The following is a 17025-nucleotide window of genomic DNA, read 5'->3' on the forward strand; positions in this document are numbered from 1 at the left end:
AAAATATTGTGTGTAGCACTGCTTAAGTGAGCAATATAATCAGTGATTGTTTGGAAATCAGAGGAGACATCAATCTCCAAGTGTAGAGACTGATAAAATAGTTTGCAGGAGGCATTACTGAGTTAGTAGCTACTCAGTAGCGCCTCTTGCAAACTATTTTGATGATGCCAACATGAAGACTCTATTACAGGCAAGGAACAGTAAAGAATGACTGAGAGTTTTATCATTACTGAGGTTTATTGCTGAATAATCATATTGTGTTGGTTAGTTTTTTTTGGTTTTTTTTTTTGTTGTTGTTGTTGTTTTGTTTTTTTTTTTTTTGTTTTTGTCAACCCAATAAGAGCTAGAAGCATCTGGGAAAAGGGACCCTCACTGGAGGGAGTGGCTCTATTAGATTGACTCTGGCAAGTCCTGTGGGGGCACTTTTTGGTTAAATGATTGATATGGGAGGGCCTAGGTCACTGTGGGTGGTGTCATCCCTGGGCAGGTGGTCCTGAATTCTGTAAGAAAGCAAACTGAGCAAGCCATGGGGAGCAAGCCAGTAAGCAGCACTCCTCTATAGACTCTGCTTCAATTCATACCTCCAGGTTCCTGCTTGAGTTCCTGCCCTGCCTCCCCCATACCTTCATGATGAACTTCAAGTTGTAAGCTGAAATAACCCTTTTCCTCTCCAGAAGTTGCTTTTAGCCATGGTACATTATTATCACAATAGAGACCTAACTAGGACACAAACCCTCTGAAAAAATATTCCTTGATACCATACTTGCAAAATCCTATACAAAATATTTACTTCTAAAAATGTACTGACTGGAAATCATTTGAAATCAAACAGACATGGTGTCAAATTCTACTATATAAGGGTGATGTTACATTGGGCAAGCTATTTAATATTTTTGTTGGGGGAAAGGTTTGAGACAAGGTTTCCCTCCATCTGCCTCTGTGTCCTACCCAATACTTTTCTTTCTTTCTTCATTTTTTTTTTGATTTTTCAGTTTCTTTATTTGCAGAAACAGAATTACATTATATTCTCTAGTGGGTGGTTATAAGGATTAAATAAGATAATACATATAAATATAAAACCAAATAACAGTATCTGGTAAATAATAGTCATAAAATAATTACTGTTTCTCTTCTTGAAGGATATATGTCCTTGAAGATATATAAACACATATATTCTTGAATTATATATATATATATATATATATATATGTATGTGTATATATGATCTATATCTATATTTATATATTAATTGAAAGCCTTTGTGCATCAGACATTATGATGACTGCCTATAATCCAGGTACTCTAGAGGTGAAGGCAGAAGGATCACACTTTACAGGCTCACCTGGGCTACTTGAAACATCTCAAAAATGTAGACCATACCTAACTATTTTATGAGTACTTGTGTTTTCCCTGCATGTATGTCTATGTATTGCGTGTATGCAGTGTTTAAAGAAGCTAGAAGAGGGCAGTGAATCCCCTGGGATTGAAATTCGAGAGCTGTTAATTGCCATGTGGGTGCTAGGATTCAAACTCATGTGTTCTCGAACAGAAGCTAGTGCTCTTAATTGCTAAGCCATCTCTCCAGCCCCTCTAAGAAAAAAGTTGAAAGCCATGTGGGGAAGTGGAGAGATGGCTAAGTGGTTATAAGTGAGTTCATTCCTAGCATCCATGTCAGGTGGCTTATAACACAACCATCTGTAACTCCAGCTCCAGGAGATATGATATCCTTGGAACTATATAGGAACATGTACTCACATATGCACACATACACAGACATGCAAATATACACATAATTAAAATTAAATAATTGTTAAAATGCCATTTTAGGAAATTTGTACAAAATGAATTTTAGTTTGAGTTTTGCCACAGTGATTATATTTTTTATGCCATCTCTAGCTCTTTCATATTTTACACTTTAGGCACATTTAATTCACAGCCTTCATGTAGACCACACATAGGCACATATAGCTATAAATGTGTCCTGATACAAATTTGTAAACCTAGTTAAACATTTTTGAAATATTTTTGGAGACATGGGCTCAGCATATAGCGCTGTGTAGATCAGACTGGCCTCAAACTCAGAGCTCTGCCTGCCTCTGCCTCCTGAATGCTGGGATTAAAGGTGTGCGCCACCACTGCCTGGCTTTTTTTTTTTTAAATTCAAGTACATGGTTCTCAAGTGTGAAAGTCATAGGTGGCAAGGTTAAAAAGCACCATCAAAAGGTAGATATATACCTGTGTGACAATTCTGATGTATAGCTTCCTCGGGCCACAATTATTTTCTCAACTGTTATGTTGACAAATAAACCTATAAACTTTAGTCTTGCTAGAAAAATGTTGATAACATTCTTCCTTCCTTGTTTGATCATGATATTGACAGACCACTACCACTATGATGCACTTTAGTGAGTGGCTCACACTTGGTGACCAGGAGCTTCCTTCTTTGAGTCAGAATCTAACACAGTATGTCAATCTCCAAAGCCCTTGAGGTGTTAGGAAGAAGTTAGCAGAAAGGACTTAGTTAAGAAGACTGTGAAATGCAGAGTCTCCGAGAGACTCTTTGAAGCTGCTGAGCCAGCACACAATATACCATCTTTTTTGCTCCCTTTGTTAGTGACCAATAAACACAGGAACAAACAGCCTCACAGCTCTGTATCTTCCTTTCCATGCCTCTTCCAAATTGCAAGGATCTGCACAAGAAGTGAATTCCACCTAAAACTAGCTACTGTGAATTAAAGAAATACCTGAACATCGAAGAGAGTGTGCTAGTTCTGTTGCCATAACTTGTATGATCAAACCAATTCGAAGTCGGAACATTTCTGCAAAGAGGCCAGGCTGAGTTCTCATATACATGGCAAGGTAGACCATTATTTCCTGTGTAAAGAATGGAGATAAACACAAGTTTTAGCGCAGGTTTCACAATGTATTTTGATGTCTTTGTAAATCATCAGGTCAATTACAAATATTGACTTATCAACTGCCAGGCTAGGTTTTATATGGCTGCCCACCTGTGTAAGGGTTGAGATGCTCATGTCTCCTTCACTGGCTTCATCGATCAGCTTAGTGAGTGCCTCATATGGTAGAGGCCTAGAGAAGAAAACAGTGACTAAAGATCAACTTCTACAATAACTTAAACTAAATATACTTTAGAGATTAAAAACTCACCACAAGTCCAAGCCATTGTCTTAGCCCATCATCACTTCTGTTCTTTAAGAACAAAAAGCTTATTCATTACCTCTGTAGGCCACTCTGACTCCATTAAACCTCACCCCCCAATGTCGTTCCAGAAAATTAAGAGATTTATTTTCTGCTGTGTCCTTTGGAAACCATTTTATTACATTATAGTCACATCTTATAGGGTTATATTAATATTTTTTTATTTATTTTTTATTTTTTTTTAAGATTTAGTCACAGCCAGGAGGTGGTGGCACACACCTTTAATCCCAGCACTTGGGAGGCAGAGGCAGGCAGATTTCTAAGTTTGAGGCCAGCCTGGTCTATAAAGTGAGTTCAGGACAGCCAGGGCTATACAGAGAAACCCTGTCTCGAAAAAACAAAACAAAAACCTAAAAAACAAACAAACAAAAAGATTTATTTATTTATTTATTTATTTAATGTGAGTACATTGTAGCTGTCGTCAGACACACCAGAAGAGGGCATCCAATCAAATTACAGACGGTTGCGAGCCACCACGTGGTTGTTGGGAGTTGAACTCAGGACCTCTGGGAGAACAGTCAGTTCTCTTAACCACTGAGCCATCTCTCCAGCCCCAAGACATTGATATTTTAAATAGTTCCATCAGTTCAGCTACAGTTGCAAACACACATATACACAGGTATATATACATATCCATATTTGTGACTGTCAAACTTTTGTGGGGGTAGTCTTTTTATTGTGTATTTTTGTGGGTAGAGTCATTTGTTTGTTTTAAATAGGATTTTGTTATGTAGCTCAGGCTGGCATTAAATTTTTGACCTGCTTGCCTCAGGCCTCTGAGCATTGGAATTAGAGCCACACATCACCACAACTGGTCAAACCCTATGACTCTCTCCCATTGACATGACATAGGACTTTATTTTAATTAAGTTTGTGTGTGTGTGCGCGCGCGCGTGCGTGTGCATGTGTGTATGGGGGGGGGTAATGTATACCTGAGTGTAGCAGGTGCCCTCAGAAGTCAAAGGTGCTATATCATTCCCCAAACCCTGGAGCGGAAGTTACAAGGGGTTGTGAGCTGTCTGACTTGGGTGCTAGGAAACAAACTGGTCCTGCTGGAGCAGAATTCAATCTTATCTGTGAGTCATCTCAGTCTTGACGTGGTGTAGTTAGCAAGCATGTGTCAGGGCATATTCTTTTGAAATGCTTCTAGTGACACAAAAGTGATCTTATTTGTGATACAAGGTTGTGTTTACTAAAAGCAAGGCGTTACAGGTTAAACTGTGTCCTTCAACACTCAGATATTGAAATTCAGTCAACATCTTTAGTACCTCAGATTTTAATGGATTTTAATGTGATTTTAATGGAAAATGGCTCTTCAGAAGTGATTAAAATGAGGTTATTAAGGTAGTTCCTTATAAACATGGGACGTTTTGGACACAGAGACATGGACAGGATGGGAAAATATCAGGAGACATAGGGCAAAAGAGCCATATAGAAGCCAAGAAGATGACTAGAATGAAGTCCTTGACAGCCTTCAGAAGAAACCAATCCTGTTGACACTGTAAAACTGCCAGAATCAATTGCTGTTGTTTAAACATCCAGTCTATGATATTTTGTCACGGCAGTAGAAGAAAGTTAGCCAAACTATTTTCCTAAAGTATAACTAAGACGTTACATATAGAACCTGTGGCAAATGTCCTAGACCATGTCTTTCCAAGCCTCCGTCTAGTACTGGACCTTACAGCAGCTTAAATCTTACATATGAACTGGAAACAGGGGGTCTGCAGATACCATCGAAGCATCCCTGCTAACAGCTCTCTCTTGTCTACCCCTGGTTAAGCTCACTAGCTAGGCATGACAGTGCATACCTATAATCGTAGAATCAGGGAACTGAGGTGTAAAAGGATTGCATGTTCCAGAGAAGACTGGAGCATACAGTGATACTGTCTCAAAAATAGTCAATTAGAAAAAAAAAAAACAATTTTACTACATTGGCTATTGTACTAGAACTGGTAGGTGGGGGACATGCTGTTTTTTAGATAATTATTTCTGATCACTTATAAAGTTAGAATACTTCTAAAAATATTTCTTTTAAATACCATCTGCTTGTAGATTTAAATATTGGCACTATCATCACATGAACTTAGATAGGCTTAGTGCTTACTGGCGTGGTAAGTGAATACTATGGGTTGGGATTAAACTTCCAGTCCTCACCCTCTCGTCCCAGTCTATCCCAGGGAACTACTGCTAATCAGAAGCTAATCAGAAGCTGCAGTAAACTGGGCCAGTGGCAATCTGATGACAGTGTTCTTGCAGACATGCCACCTCAGGCTCCTGCTCATTTTCCCTTTCAGCTTTGACCTTCACACCTTTAGTTGCCATTTAGTTTAGGCTCTGCCCCACAGTTACCTGGCAAAAGCCAGGTAGGTATTCCTGATTCACTATAAAAGGGGGTGCTTGCCCCCTCCACACTCTCTTGTCTTCTTGCTTCTTTTGTTCTTTCCCCCTTCCCATTCCCCTCCTTCTTCTCTCTCTATGTGCTCATGGCTGGCCTCTACACCTCTATTCTCTCTCCCTCTCCCCCCTCTCTCTGCCTTTCTCTTCCTCTACTCCTTCAACTCCCCTTTCCATGCCCCGAATAAACTATACTATACCATCCATGTGGCTGGTCCCTTATGGGGAAGGCATGGGCCCACAGAGGCACCCCTTTCCCCACACCTCTACCAAACATACTACTGGTTTCTCTTTTTATAAAACACACACCTTTGATTCGTTCTTCAGCAGCATGGAGCTGCATCAATAGCAACCCAATGCTCTAAGCACATACTTTCTTCTATTTCTCTTTTAGACTATGGTTGTCTTTTATGTTGCTAATTCCTGATATCCTGGTGTGGTGTGGTGTGTTTGTGTGTGTGTGTGTGTGTGTGTGTGTGTGTGTGTGTGTGTGTTTAGAATAGTAGAATTAAGGGATTTGGGGCTGGAGAGATGGCTCAGCGGTTAAGAGCATTGACTGCTCTTCCAGAGGTCCTGAGTTCAAATCCCAGCAACCACATGGTGGCTCACAACCACCTGTAATGAGAGCTGACGCCCTCTTCTGATGTGTCTGAAGACAGCTACAGTGTACTCACATACATTAAATAAATAATATTTTTAAAAGTGAATTTAGGAAAAGTCAGTAAGAAAAATTTTAGTATTACTTCCTATAACCACTCTCTTTAACTTACTTGTACCCTGTCATTCTCCTGCGCATATAAGCCTTGCATATAAGATATTCTACAAAGTAGGGTGAGAGAACTGTGCCAAGCCCACACAATTTCTTAAAGGTGCAGAGAAACTCTATCAAAACCCAACCACATGACCCACTCACGCAGAGATGGTCTTCTCTCGAGGTTCTGGAGGCAGTCCTACTGTCAGGTGTTTCTGGTAGGACAGAAGGTCTGTGCAGGCCTAGGCAGAGGTAGCAAAGCTTACCTTTTTCAAAAAGAAACCTTCAGATTTCCAAACATTTTTCTTGTCAGCCCACAAAACTTAATCCCCCTTAACTTACAGCAGCACACCAAGCTCTCCTTCTCATGAAACATGATTTCCAGGAAGAAACCAGAGGCGCTTCCACCTTCTAGAAGGCAGCGGCTTTCAGCTCAGTGTAAACTCACTAAGATCTCAAACTCTTCTGGCTTACAACACCTTTATAGTCTGTAGTTCTTGTGGTTCAGTAACATGCAATTGCCACTCGCAAATAAAAGGCTAACTGAATACCAGAAACTTTATAGATGTGATAAAAAACAACTAGAAGCTGCGATTGCTTTAAACAACAACATAGGAAAATCAAGCTTTTCTCCCCATGTAGCACAAAGGATTGAACCCAGGATCCTAGGAATGCTAGACAATACCCTACCACTGAGCTATACTCCCAGCACGTAGTAACTTTAAAAGTGGCCCCCATTTAGATTATGTATAAACTCAAGAACTTATTAGTACCTCATCAAGTGCCTCCACCTTCTTCCGTAAGATCCCAGAGATATATCGAATGAGACCCCAGTGCCGAATCTCACCGACTTTGACATACAGTTCACTAAGAAGCTCTCTGACAGTAGCACCCCCTTCTTCATACAATTCAGTGTTCCAGTCAGGTCCTCTGGGATTTTAAAGATGGAAGTATATTAATTATGAGAAAAAATATTTTCTCTTAGTATTATAATGGATATGCTTGTTGTAACCTTCTTTAGTAGAAAACTATTTAGTAAAAAAAAAAAACTCTTAAAAAAGCTGTAATTAAGAGTCAATCTTGAAATTTAAATGTCCAGACACAAATTTTGTAATTCAGCTTTTAAACAATGTGTTCTTTTACCTACATCTTAAGCTTCAACACGGTTGAAATTATAAACAGGTTTAACTACTCAAAATTCTGAAAGCACACTATTTTAAGAACTAAATGGTATTAGAATTTGTGTTGAAAGGATCCAGATACATGATTGTAGAAACGTATCTGAAATCTGGAATTTAGTATATGATAAATGTAGATAATTTATTAAATGATGTTAAAAGCATCAAGTAGCTATCTGAAAAAAGTTAGGCCTATGCCTGACAGTCTAACTGTGTAATGACATAAATATTAAAGTGCTAAACAACACATGGGAAAATTAGCTCATAATGTTGGAAGGAAGGGGATTTTCTAAGTATGAAACATCACCAGAAGCCAAAAAGAGTAGTGCAATACATTTACATAAATAAAACAATAAAGAGGTATTACTGAAAAGAACTAAGCAAAGTGTAGGACAAATTATAAAATAATAAATATTTTAAATTCCTCCATCAATTCTGCTGAAAAGATAAAGAACCCTAACAAATAAAGACAAAAGAAAATTGAGCAGGATAAACATCAGTACCCATAGATGGAGGACTCAACCAGCAGTTCTTACAGTGGTTAAACAGAGTTAATCATTAGGTTCAGTATTTCTACTCTTGGTTATGTATCCAAGAAAAAATGAAAACATGGTTGTGTTAACTTGTACACAAATATTTACACCAGTATTAGTCACAAAAGCTGAAAAGTAAAAACCACCCAAGTGCCCATCAGGTGATGAATAAAGAAAATGTGCTCCCGCCATACAAGTAGTATCTGTCAGTAATGAACTGAAGTTTTGACATATGCTACAACATGGAGACAAACCTTGAAAATACTAGCCAAGAATGACCTTCAACTGATTCTCCTGCCTTCCAACTCCCAAGTTCCAAAATTACAGACATGTACCACTAACCCTGCGTAAAATATCTATATATTTTACTATGCCAATCAATTCAAGTTGTGGTTTAACTGTAAGATAAAATCCTTCCATATGTGTGAAAGAATGTTGGTTAAGAGGTTATTTACTATAAACAGTTTGTTATAGTGACTACAAAATGCCCAAATGTCCATCATTAGGAAAATGACCAAATAGATTATGATATATTTAAATAATATATTTTAACATATCAACTAAGAAAATAAAAGGCTGGGAATGGTGGCCCATGCCTTTAATCCCAGCACTGGGAGGCAGAGGCAGACAGATCTCTGTGAGTTCAAGGCCAGCCTGGTCTACAGAACTAGTTTTAAGATAGTCAGGGCTAAGAAAGATCTTAAAACCAACCAACCAACCAACCCCCAAAAAGAAAGAAAGAAAGAAAGAAAGAAAGAAAGAAAGAAAGAAAGAAAGAAAGAAAGAGAGAGAGAAAGAGAGAAAGAAAGAGAGAAAGAGAGGAGAAAGAGAGGAGAAAGAGAGGAGAAAGAGAGGAGAAAGAGAGAAAGAGAGGAGAAAGAGAGAAAGAGAGGAGAAAGAGAGGAGAAAGAGAGGAGAAAGAGAGAAAGAGAGAAAGAGAGGAGAAAGAGAGGAGAAAGAGAGGAGAAAGAGAGGAGAAAGACAGGAGAAAGACAGGAGAAAGAGAGGAGAAAAAAGAGAGGAGAAAGAGGAGAAAGAGAGAAAGAGAGAAAGAGAGAAAGAGAGAAAGAGAGAAAGAGAGAAAGAGAGAAGAGAAGAGAAGAGAAGAGAAGAGAAGAGAAGAGAAGAGAAGAGAAGAGAAGAGAAGAGAAGAGAAGAGGCAGGTACCGATGCTCCTACAAGCAGTCTTAATATAATTTACTGGGTCATGAACAAAAAGACATGGAAGAGCTGAGCACAGTGCACACACCCCCTTTAACTCCAGCATTCAAGAAGCAGAAGTAGGGAGATATCTCTGAGTTCAAGACCAGACTAATCTACATAGAAAGCTCCTGACCAGCCAGGGCTACATACTGAGACCCTGACTCAGAAAAAAAGAACATAAAATGTGGAAGAGTGAGGGGGACTAGTTGGGAAAAAGGATAGGATTAGCAGGCAAGGGGCAAAGGAAGGTAAGAGGTTAGGGTGCGTATAAACAAAATACATTATATGCATCTGTGAAAACAACATATGAAATCCACAGTATATAATTAACGTACACTAATAAAATTTAAAGAGAAAAGGAGAAATGTAAGGTAGATTTATGTACTATCAGATCATATTTTCTGAAATGTCTATCAATAATTTTTCATTCAATATGCTCTTCTTACAATGTAATTCTTACACTTCTTCCCTCAGCTCTCCCTTTAAATCCAGTTGTCTTAATTAGGTTTCTGTTGCTGTGATAAAAACCATGACCAAAAGCAGCTTGTGGGGGAAAGGGTTTATTTAATTTTAGATGTGCAGGTAACAATTCATCATTGAGGGAAGTCAAGACAGGAACTGAAACAGATATCATGAAGGAGTGCCATTTACTGGCTTGTTCTCCATAGCTTGCTCTGCCCACTTTCTTATTCAGCTAGGGACTATGTGCCCAGGAGTGACACTGCCCACACTGAGCTGGACCCTTCCACATCAATCATAAATCAATAAAATATCCTACAGACTTGCCTACAGGCAAATCTGATGAAAGTGTTTTCTCAACTGAGGTTCCTTTCCCTTCCCAGGTAACTCTAGCTCAAGTTAAGTTGACACAAATAAAGAGACAAGACAGCCTGTTCTTGCAGCCTGCCCTCATCTCTGTGTTAGCCCTTGGCACCTCCCTTCTGTGTTAGTCCCAGTGCTAGTTAAACAGCCAGCACTCCCCATCCCTACCCCGTACAGATGTCTCCTGCCTTTGAAGGAGGCAGAAAATTAATGCTCTTGAAGTGATAAGGTCCCACTCTTGAGCTATGGGAAAGAGACGATCAAACAGTCCCAGACAGCTTTGGCCGGCTTGTAAAAATGCACTGGTCACTGATAACAAAATGAGTCATTTCATCCCAGGTCAAAAAGGTCCTTTTGCAGATGTATGGTCCCTCCCTGTTGTCTGAACAAACGTTATTGGCTTTCAAGGGTAGCATTGCTTTACCCCTCACACAATCATGTAACGCCAAGGCTTGAAAGCCCCAGCTTATGCATCTCCTATATATAAACCCTGAGCCCCTAGACCTGGGTGTTGCATTCCTAATCTTCAGAGCAGGGAAGGTTGTGTCCCAAGTTCGGACTTGGAATACAGACTTTTGAGTGTTTGCCTCAGTGTCCTGATCTCTGGCGGTCTCTGGAGAATTGGGCATAACACAAACACCAAACCAACCAACCAAAAACAGCAGGACACCATGTATGCTTGTGACTAGGGTAAAAGAGGGACTAAGTAATTTCTGCTGCTAGGTTAGTTTTAAATACAGTTTTCACCTTGTCTTCCCTTATGACACTCTAAGAGCCCCTTGTCATCATGCTGTGAGGATTTGAAGATATTAGAGATGTAGGTAATGAGCCTGGAGTCAACAGCCTGTATCTACTCTTGAGTACATGAGTGAGCAAACTTTGGCTGACTTCATTCATGAATCAGTGTCTGACAAAAAACAAATGAGAGATTTTGGGCAAGAACTGCCTCGTCAAGACCAGTCAATCCAAGAACTGTTAAAGTTGTACATTTTTATTATGTTATCCTCCTGCTCAAGCCACTGGGTATTAAGGTGACTTTTTTAAAATGAATCAATAGGTAACTGGAATATATATGTAGTGATCTTTAAGATATACAGTATTGGTGATAAAGAGTATAGAACAATCTATTACTATGCTAACTTTGGGCACATAGGGCTACAAATATCCACATATATGTCTATATTTACATATACATGCATAGAATTTCCTAGGAGAATACACAAACAAAAATAACGTTGTCCATGAAAAAATCTGGGTATTTAGAAACAGGTAGGGAAAATATTTGATCTTTTCACTATATATTTTGAAAATTAGGTTCTGGAGACAAGGCTCAGTAGTTAAGAGCATGTGTTGCCCTCACAGAGAATAGGGGTTCAGTTTTCCACACCCACATAATGGCTCACAACCATCCAGAACTCCAGTTCAAGAGACATGGCACCTTCTTCTGACTTCTGCAAGCACCAGGTATGCACATGCATACACACATGCATTCAGGCAAAACTCACATAATCATACACATAAAATAAATCCAAAAAGTTGAACTGTAAGAATTATTATCTATTCAAATATCAACTTTAAAAAACACGAAATAAGAAGTGCCTAAAAAGTCAAATGGGTACAAAATGAGCAATTGCAAATTTTAAAAAGTAAAGGTTACTTATATAGGCTCAAAGTGTATCTATCTTCACAGGATGTTTTTCATTGCAAAGGGTAACGCAATTGCTTTTTACTGAAGTAAACTGGAAGGTAATTCCGTAAATAAAGGATCAACTCAAGTGATCAAAATCAACACCATCAGCAGTAAGGCTAGCAGTGCTTCTACAGAAACGAACTTAAGTAGCAGGCCTGCAAAAAACAAAACAAAACAAAACAAAAAAAGCATCAGCCGAATCTACTTAGGGAGGAATGTCCCAAACCCAAAAGTTAGGGTCATTTAGAAACAAATGGTCCTAGTTATCTTAATTTTAGAACTGTTCCAGATCAGTGAAGACACAGGACACATGAGAACTGAATAAAACACACAATTTAAGATTTTGTTTTATAATTCATACAAATAGATGATAGCATTGCTTAAATTTTCTGATTTTAATCATTGTACTCTGCTTATGCAAGAGGTTTACAGGTTTTAGAAAATAGAGCCTGAGTGAATATTTAGGAGTTAATAGGGATCACATGTATGGAGGGGCAGGGGAGAGGAGGAGAAGGGAGAGAGGGGAGAGGAGAGGAAGAGAGAGAGAGAATAGAGCAGAGTGCCAAGTGAAGAGAGAGGAGAAAGAAGAACCAGAGATGGACAGAGATACAGAGAAGCCAGGTGGAAACATCTGTGGGATCTGAATAAAGATATATTTTGTTCTATCTATATTTATAACTTTCCTCTAACTCTGAAATTGTCAAAATAAGTTTAAAATATGAAAATGGTTTTGTGATATCTCAGAATCGATTATCTGCTTATTATTAGAAACCAGACATGGCACCATGGGAGTGACTGATGAAGTAGGTTTTAATTGTGGAGAGAATTCTAGCAAGTAGTAGTGACTGGGTATGCAAAGAATTTTGGCTCAAGTTCTTTCACCCAGAAGAGCATAAGGCAAGGGAACTCTCAGAGGGAGCAAGGAGTTGGGGACATTGGATGATATCCCTCAGCAGCCCTGTAGGAGATCTGGCTGGCTATTTCTGAGAGAGAAAAAAATCCATGGCTCACATCTTAATTATTGCTAACAAGTAAGGTTGGAGGGGGTGGTGTATAAAAACCAGGACAGTCCAACATGACTGAAAATCTGACTTTTGGGGGTTATTTTTATTTTATTTTATTTTATTTTTTTACTGTTTATTTGACATGGGGTCTGGCTATATTGCTCAGGCTGGCTTTTAACTTGAAGTGTTCCTGCCTCAACCTCCTAAGTGCTACGATTAGAGGCAAATGCCAAAATACCTGGTTAGTAGTTCTTTTGTATTTGCAACTAGCTTAATATGGGAGTATTACTGTCTTAAGTACAACTTCATGACTTTAGGATGCATGGCTTTTAAATCATATCTTGACTTGTCAAACTCAGTCTTTACAACAGTCAGATTTGCTTAATAGTTGTTGAAGCTTAGCAATAGGAAAATGTAAGACCCAAGGCCTCAGGGCGTAGCTCCACAATAGATGATTTGCCTTGCATGAATAAGTCCTTACTTTGACCCTGAGCTCTGGAAAAACAGCATGTGAAGTTTCAAATAATAGGAGTACCTGTGTGTTTTTACTGTCTCATTAAATAATGTTAGGTGGAAAACGGCACAGGCTTTGGAGTTCTTCACAAAAACAAACAGCAAACCAAACCGAACCAATAATGCTTTTCATCTGATCGATTTTCCTGGCTGTGTGACCTTGACTAAATTGATCCACCTTTCCGAACTGATTTTCACATTTATAATAAATGTAGGTACTGAATCTCTCATTTAAAAAAGTCCCTCTTTTTTTTCTGTGCTAGGAACTAAACCCAGGGCCTTGTACTTACTAGTAAGTAACCCCCTTATTTAAAAGTATAAGGACTGAATAAGGGTGTCCATTCATTTGTCCAAAATGCTTATATGTGGCAGGCACTGCAGCTTAAGTAAATAAAAAAAGTCCCTGAACTCAAGGAGTTTCATGTTGAGGGGTGAGATAAACACATGAAAATAGCAAAACAATACAGCAACAGTCACATGTACTATGGTAGATGGCTGCCTAAGGAACCAGGGGTTCAGAAAGGGACAGGTTTCAAGTTAGCTTCTTTGAGGCTATGTCAGTAGCTGTTAATCAGCTAGAACAAGGAGGACAAGAGGGTCCCCACAGACAGAATAAATTTTAATCATTACACGCTGCTTATGCAAAAAGTTTGCTGGTTTTAGAAAATAGAGCCTGAATGAATATTTGAGAGTAAATGGGGATCACATCTATGGAGGGGCAGGGGAGAGGAGGAGAAGGGAGAGCATGCATAGATGTGAGAAAGGACATGGTATTGCTACACCCCGCCCCCACTTGCAGGACACAGGACGGTGGAAGAGAGGTCCAGAGCAGGCAGGAACTTTATCATAGAGGCTCCTGGATGCTACACTAACTCGTAAGCTTTTTTTTTTTCCTTTTGATTAAGAGAAACAAATAGGAGAATTTTCAACAGGCAACGAACTTGTTAAAATGAGCACATTAAAAAGATCAGTGTGTAGATTTGAAAACCTAAGATTTGGCAAACCCTCATAAAATAATAGATCTGGAGAGTGGCCAGTGTTAGACACTAAAATCATTAGAAGAAAAGCTAGTATAGGTGAAAAATACCTGACTAATGTTGTTCTTGTAACCATATTAGCGATACAATCCCGGAGCATTTGCATAACACCACCCCTGGCCATTATTTTTCTGAAACACTGTGTTTGGCTCAGGCTGGCTTTGAAGTCACTATGTAGCCAAGATTAGCTTTAAATCCATGATCATAGTATAGCACTTGCCTAGTATGTAAAAAGCCTGGGGGGTAGAGGGAAAAAGTAACAGCCACACACTACATGTTTTTTTTTTTTTTTCTGGAATGATACAACCACCTCTGAATTTGTCTTGCTTTAAAAATTGAATCCAAATCTATCAAATCTGTGGTGATAACTATCAATTATAAGCAATACAAAGGAAAGTGGATCATGTTTAAATAGCATCATAAGGATGTACTCAGCAAAATGAAGAATGTGAACACTATAGGACAAACCAAAACTAGAAAGACCCAATATAGATATTTAAAAAGCACTTAGAGTCAGGCACATACTTTTAATCCCATCACTTAGAAGGCAGAGGCAGATGGATCTCTGAGTTAGAGGCTAGCCTGGGCTACAGAGCAAGTTCCAGGACAGTCAGGGATACACAGAGAAACCTTGTGTTTTGAAAAACCAATAGATAGGTAGACAGACAGACAGACAGATAGCCAAATAGACAGGTACATAGCAAGCTTTATGTTCCACTGCTTCAGTTTGGTTATTGTGTTTTTAATTTTTAAAATTTCCATTTAGGATTCCTTTGTGCTTTCTACTTCATTACTGAGACTTCACTGAATTTGCATTTTTTTCATTTGTTTCTGGGGTATTTATAATTATTTGTTAAAGCATTTTGATAGTTCCTCTACAAGCTTTCTTATTTAATCCTAGCATCTGCCTTATCTCTGCTGCCTTTATTAATTCCTTTTGCACATTCAAGATGAGGAATTCCCGGTTCTTGGTGACAATCAATTTTCACTGGTATCCTGGACTCTGTATAGTATGTTAGAATAATGTCGACCTTACTAACCCCGTCCCAGCAGGCCTTTTCTGATAATGTACCACTGGGGATAGGGGATACTGCTTTATTATTGCTTTCTGGAGATCAAGTGTGGCTTCCCCATTCAGCTTGCCCTTCATATGCATCACTGCTGAAAGAGGGTGAAGCTCCCCATGAGGCTTTTTCCTATATCACCCTAGAGAGGGAACGGGTCATTCACTTTCCATTCCTGATGTGGTCTCTGACCCTGCTGACCCTCACTCAGTGCCTAAACTCTTGACCCACTGCCTAAACTCTTGACCCACTAGGCAGGAGATACTAGGACACTCTTCTATTACTTTTTCCCTTTTGTAACCCAGTTATTAGGTGAATGGTTTAGCCTATGCTTCTGCCATAATTTGGTACCTCATTACAGACCCCAAAGCAATCGGGACAACTAATCATGGAATGAAACCCCCCCCAAGTAAAACCTGTTTATTTTCTTTTTTTTCAAATGAAAAAGAACAATTTTATATAGCTAAAATAATCAACAATAAAATTCAGGTTATTATTTAGAGGATTTTTAAACTCTTAACCCTTGAATAATAAATAATTCAGGAGAGCTATGTATCTACCATAGTAAAAAACTATATTAAACATGAGTAGAAACACATGATCATTCAGTAGAAGAAAATACAAACTGTTAAATTCTTTGTTGTACCCTCCTTACTATCAACAAAATACTTTTCTGAACTATGTTAAAACTGAAACAGAAGGAAAAAAACAGTAAAATGAAGACAAATTAGGATAGAGAGTTTGCTCAGCAGTTACAAGCATTTGGCTGCTCTTCTAGAGGACTAGGGTTCAATTTCCAGCACCAACATAGTGGCTCACAGCCATCTCTAACTTCAGTTGTAGGAGATTTGGCCCTCTCTTCTGGCCTTGGAGTGCGTAGACATACATGCAAGCAAAACAGTCATACATGCTGGGCGTGGTGGCGCACGCCTTTAATCCCAGCACTTGGGAGGCAGAGGCAGGCGGATTTCTGAGTTCGAGGCCAGCCTGGTCTACAGAGTGAATTCCAGGACAGCCAGGGCTATACTGAGAAACCCTGTCTCGAAAAAAAATTCATACACATAATAAAATAATTTAAAAATATAAGTACTAAAATAAGCATTGAGCTTTAAATAAACATTTTCTTTTGTTAAGCTGATTATCTCAGATATTTGTTATAATATAGAAAGCTTACTAACATGTTATACTTCCTCACAATATATACCTTAAAGTATACCAATAGTATCCATCACTTACTTCATTGTATATAGCATGTAGAGTATATCAGCCTGCTCCTGTAAGCTTGAGGTCTCCTTCAACTGTGAAACCAATGACTGGAAGTCCACTTCCCCAGACTGGTCCCTAGGAAGATGTACTTCTACACGAACGGAAGGAACCTTTGGAGTAAGCAATGATGGAAAAACAAAACAAAACAAAACAAAACAAAACAAAACAAAACAAAACTAGGTTAACATTGCTTAAGTAGATGATGCCCTAGAATGAGTTATCTTTCCACCTGGAAACCTTTTCTATAAGAATTTTCTAAATGCTCCCCAGATATGCTAGTGAACAATTGTAACCCTAGCATTTGGGAGGCCAAGGCATCAGGAATTCCAGGCCATCATCATCTACATAGTAACT

The 17025-nt window shown here is 38.8% G+C and overlaps 1 protein-coding gene across 6 annotated transcripts in view; it reads right to left on the bottom strand.

Annotated features, from left to right (window-relative positions):
- Positions 1 to 17025, bottom strand: part of Phka1 (phosphorylase kinase regulatory subunit alpha 1) — a 136480-nt gene that overhangs the window by 26289 nt on the left and 93166 nt on the right. For all 6 annotated transcript variants that reach the window (XM_029534351.1, XM_029534350.1, XM_029534353.1 and 3 more), the window contains 5 exons: positions 16642 to 16781; positions 7135 to 7291; positions 6524 to 6603; positions 3009 to 3087; positions 2745 to 2874 (listed from right to left, as the gene is read on the bottom strand). In XM_029534351.1, coding sequence (XP_029390211.1) covers positions 2745 to 2874; positions 3009 to 3087; positions 6524 to 6603; positions 7135 to 7291; positions 16642 to 16781 — 586 coding nt within the window. The remainder of the gene's footprint in view (positions 1 to 2744; positions 2875 to 3008; positions 3088 to 6523; positions 6604 to 7134; positions 7292 to 16641; positions 16782 to 17025) is intronic.

This window comes from Mus pahari, chromosome X, assembly GCF_900095145.1.
Source record: "Mus pahari chromosome X, PAHARI_EIJ_v1.1, whole genome shotgun sequence".
NCBI classification, from domain to species: domain Eukaryota; kingdom Metazoa; phylum Chordata; class Mammalia; order Rodentia; family Muridae; genus Mus; species Mus pahari.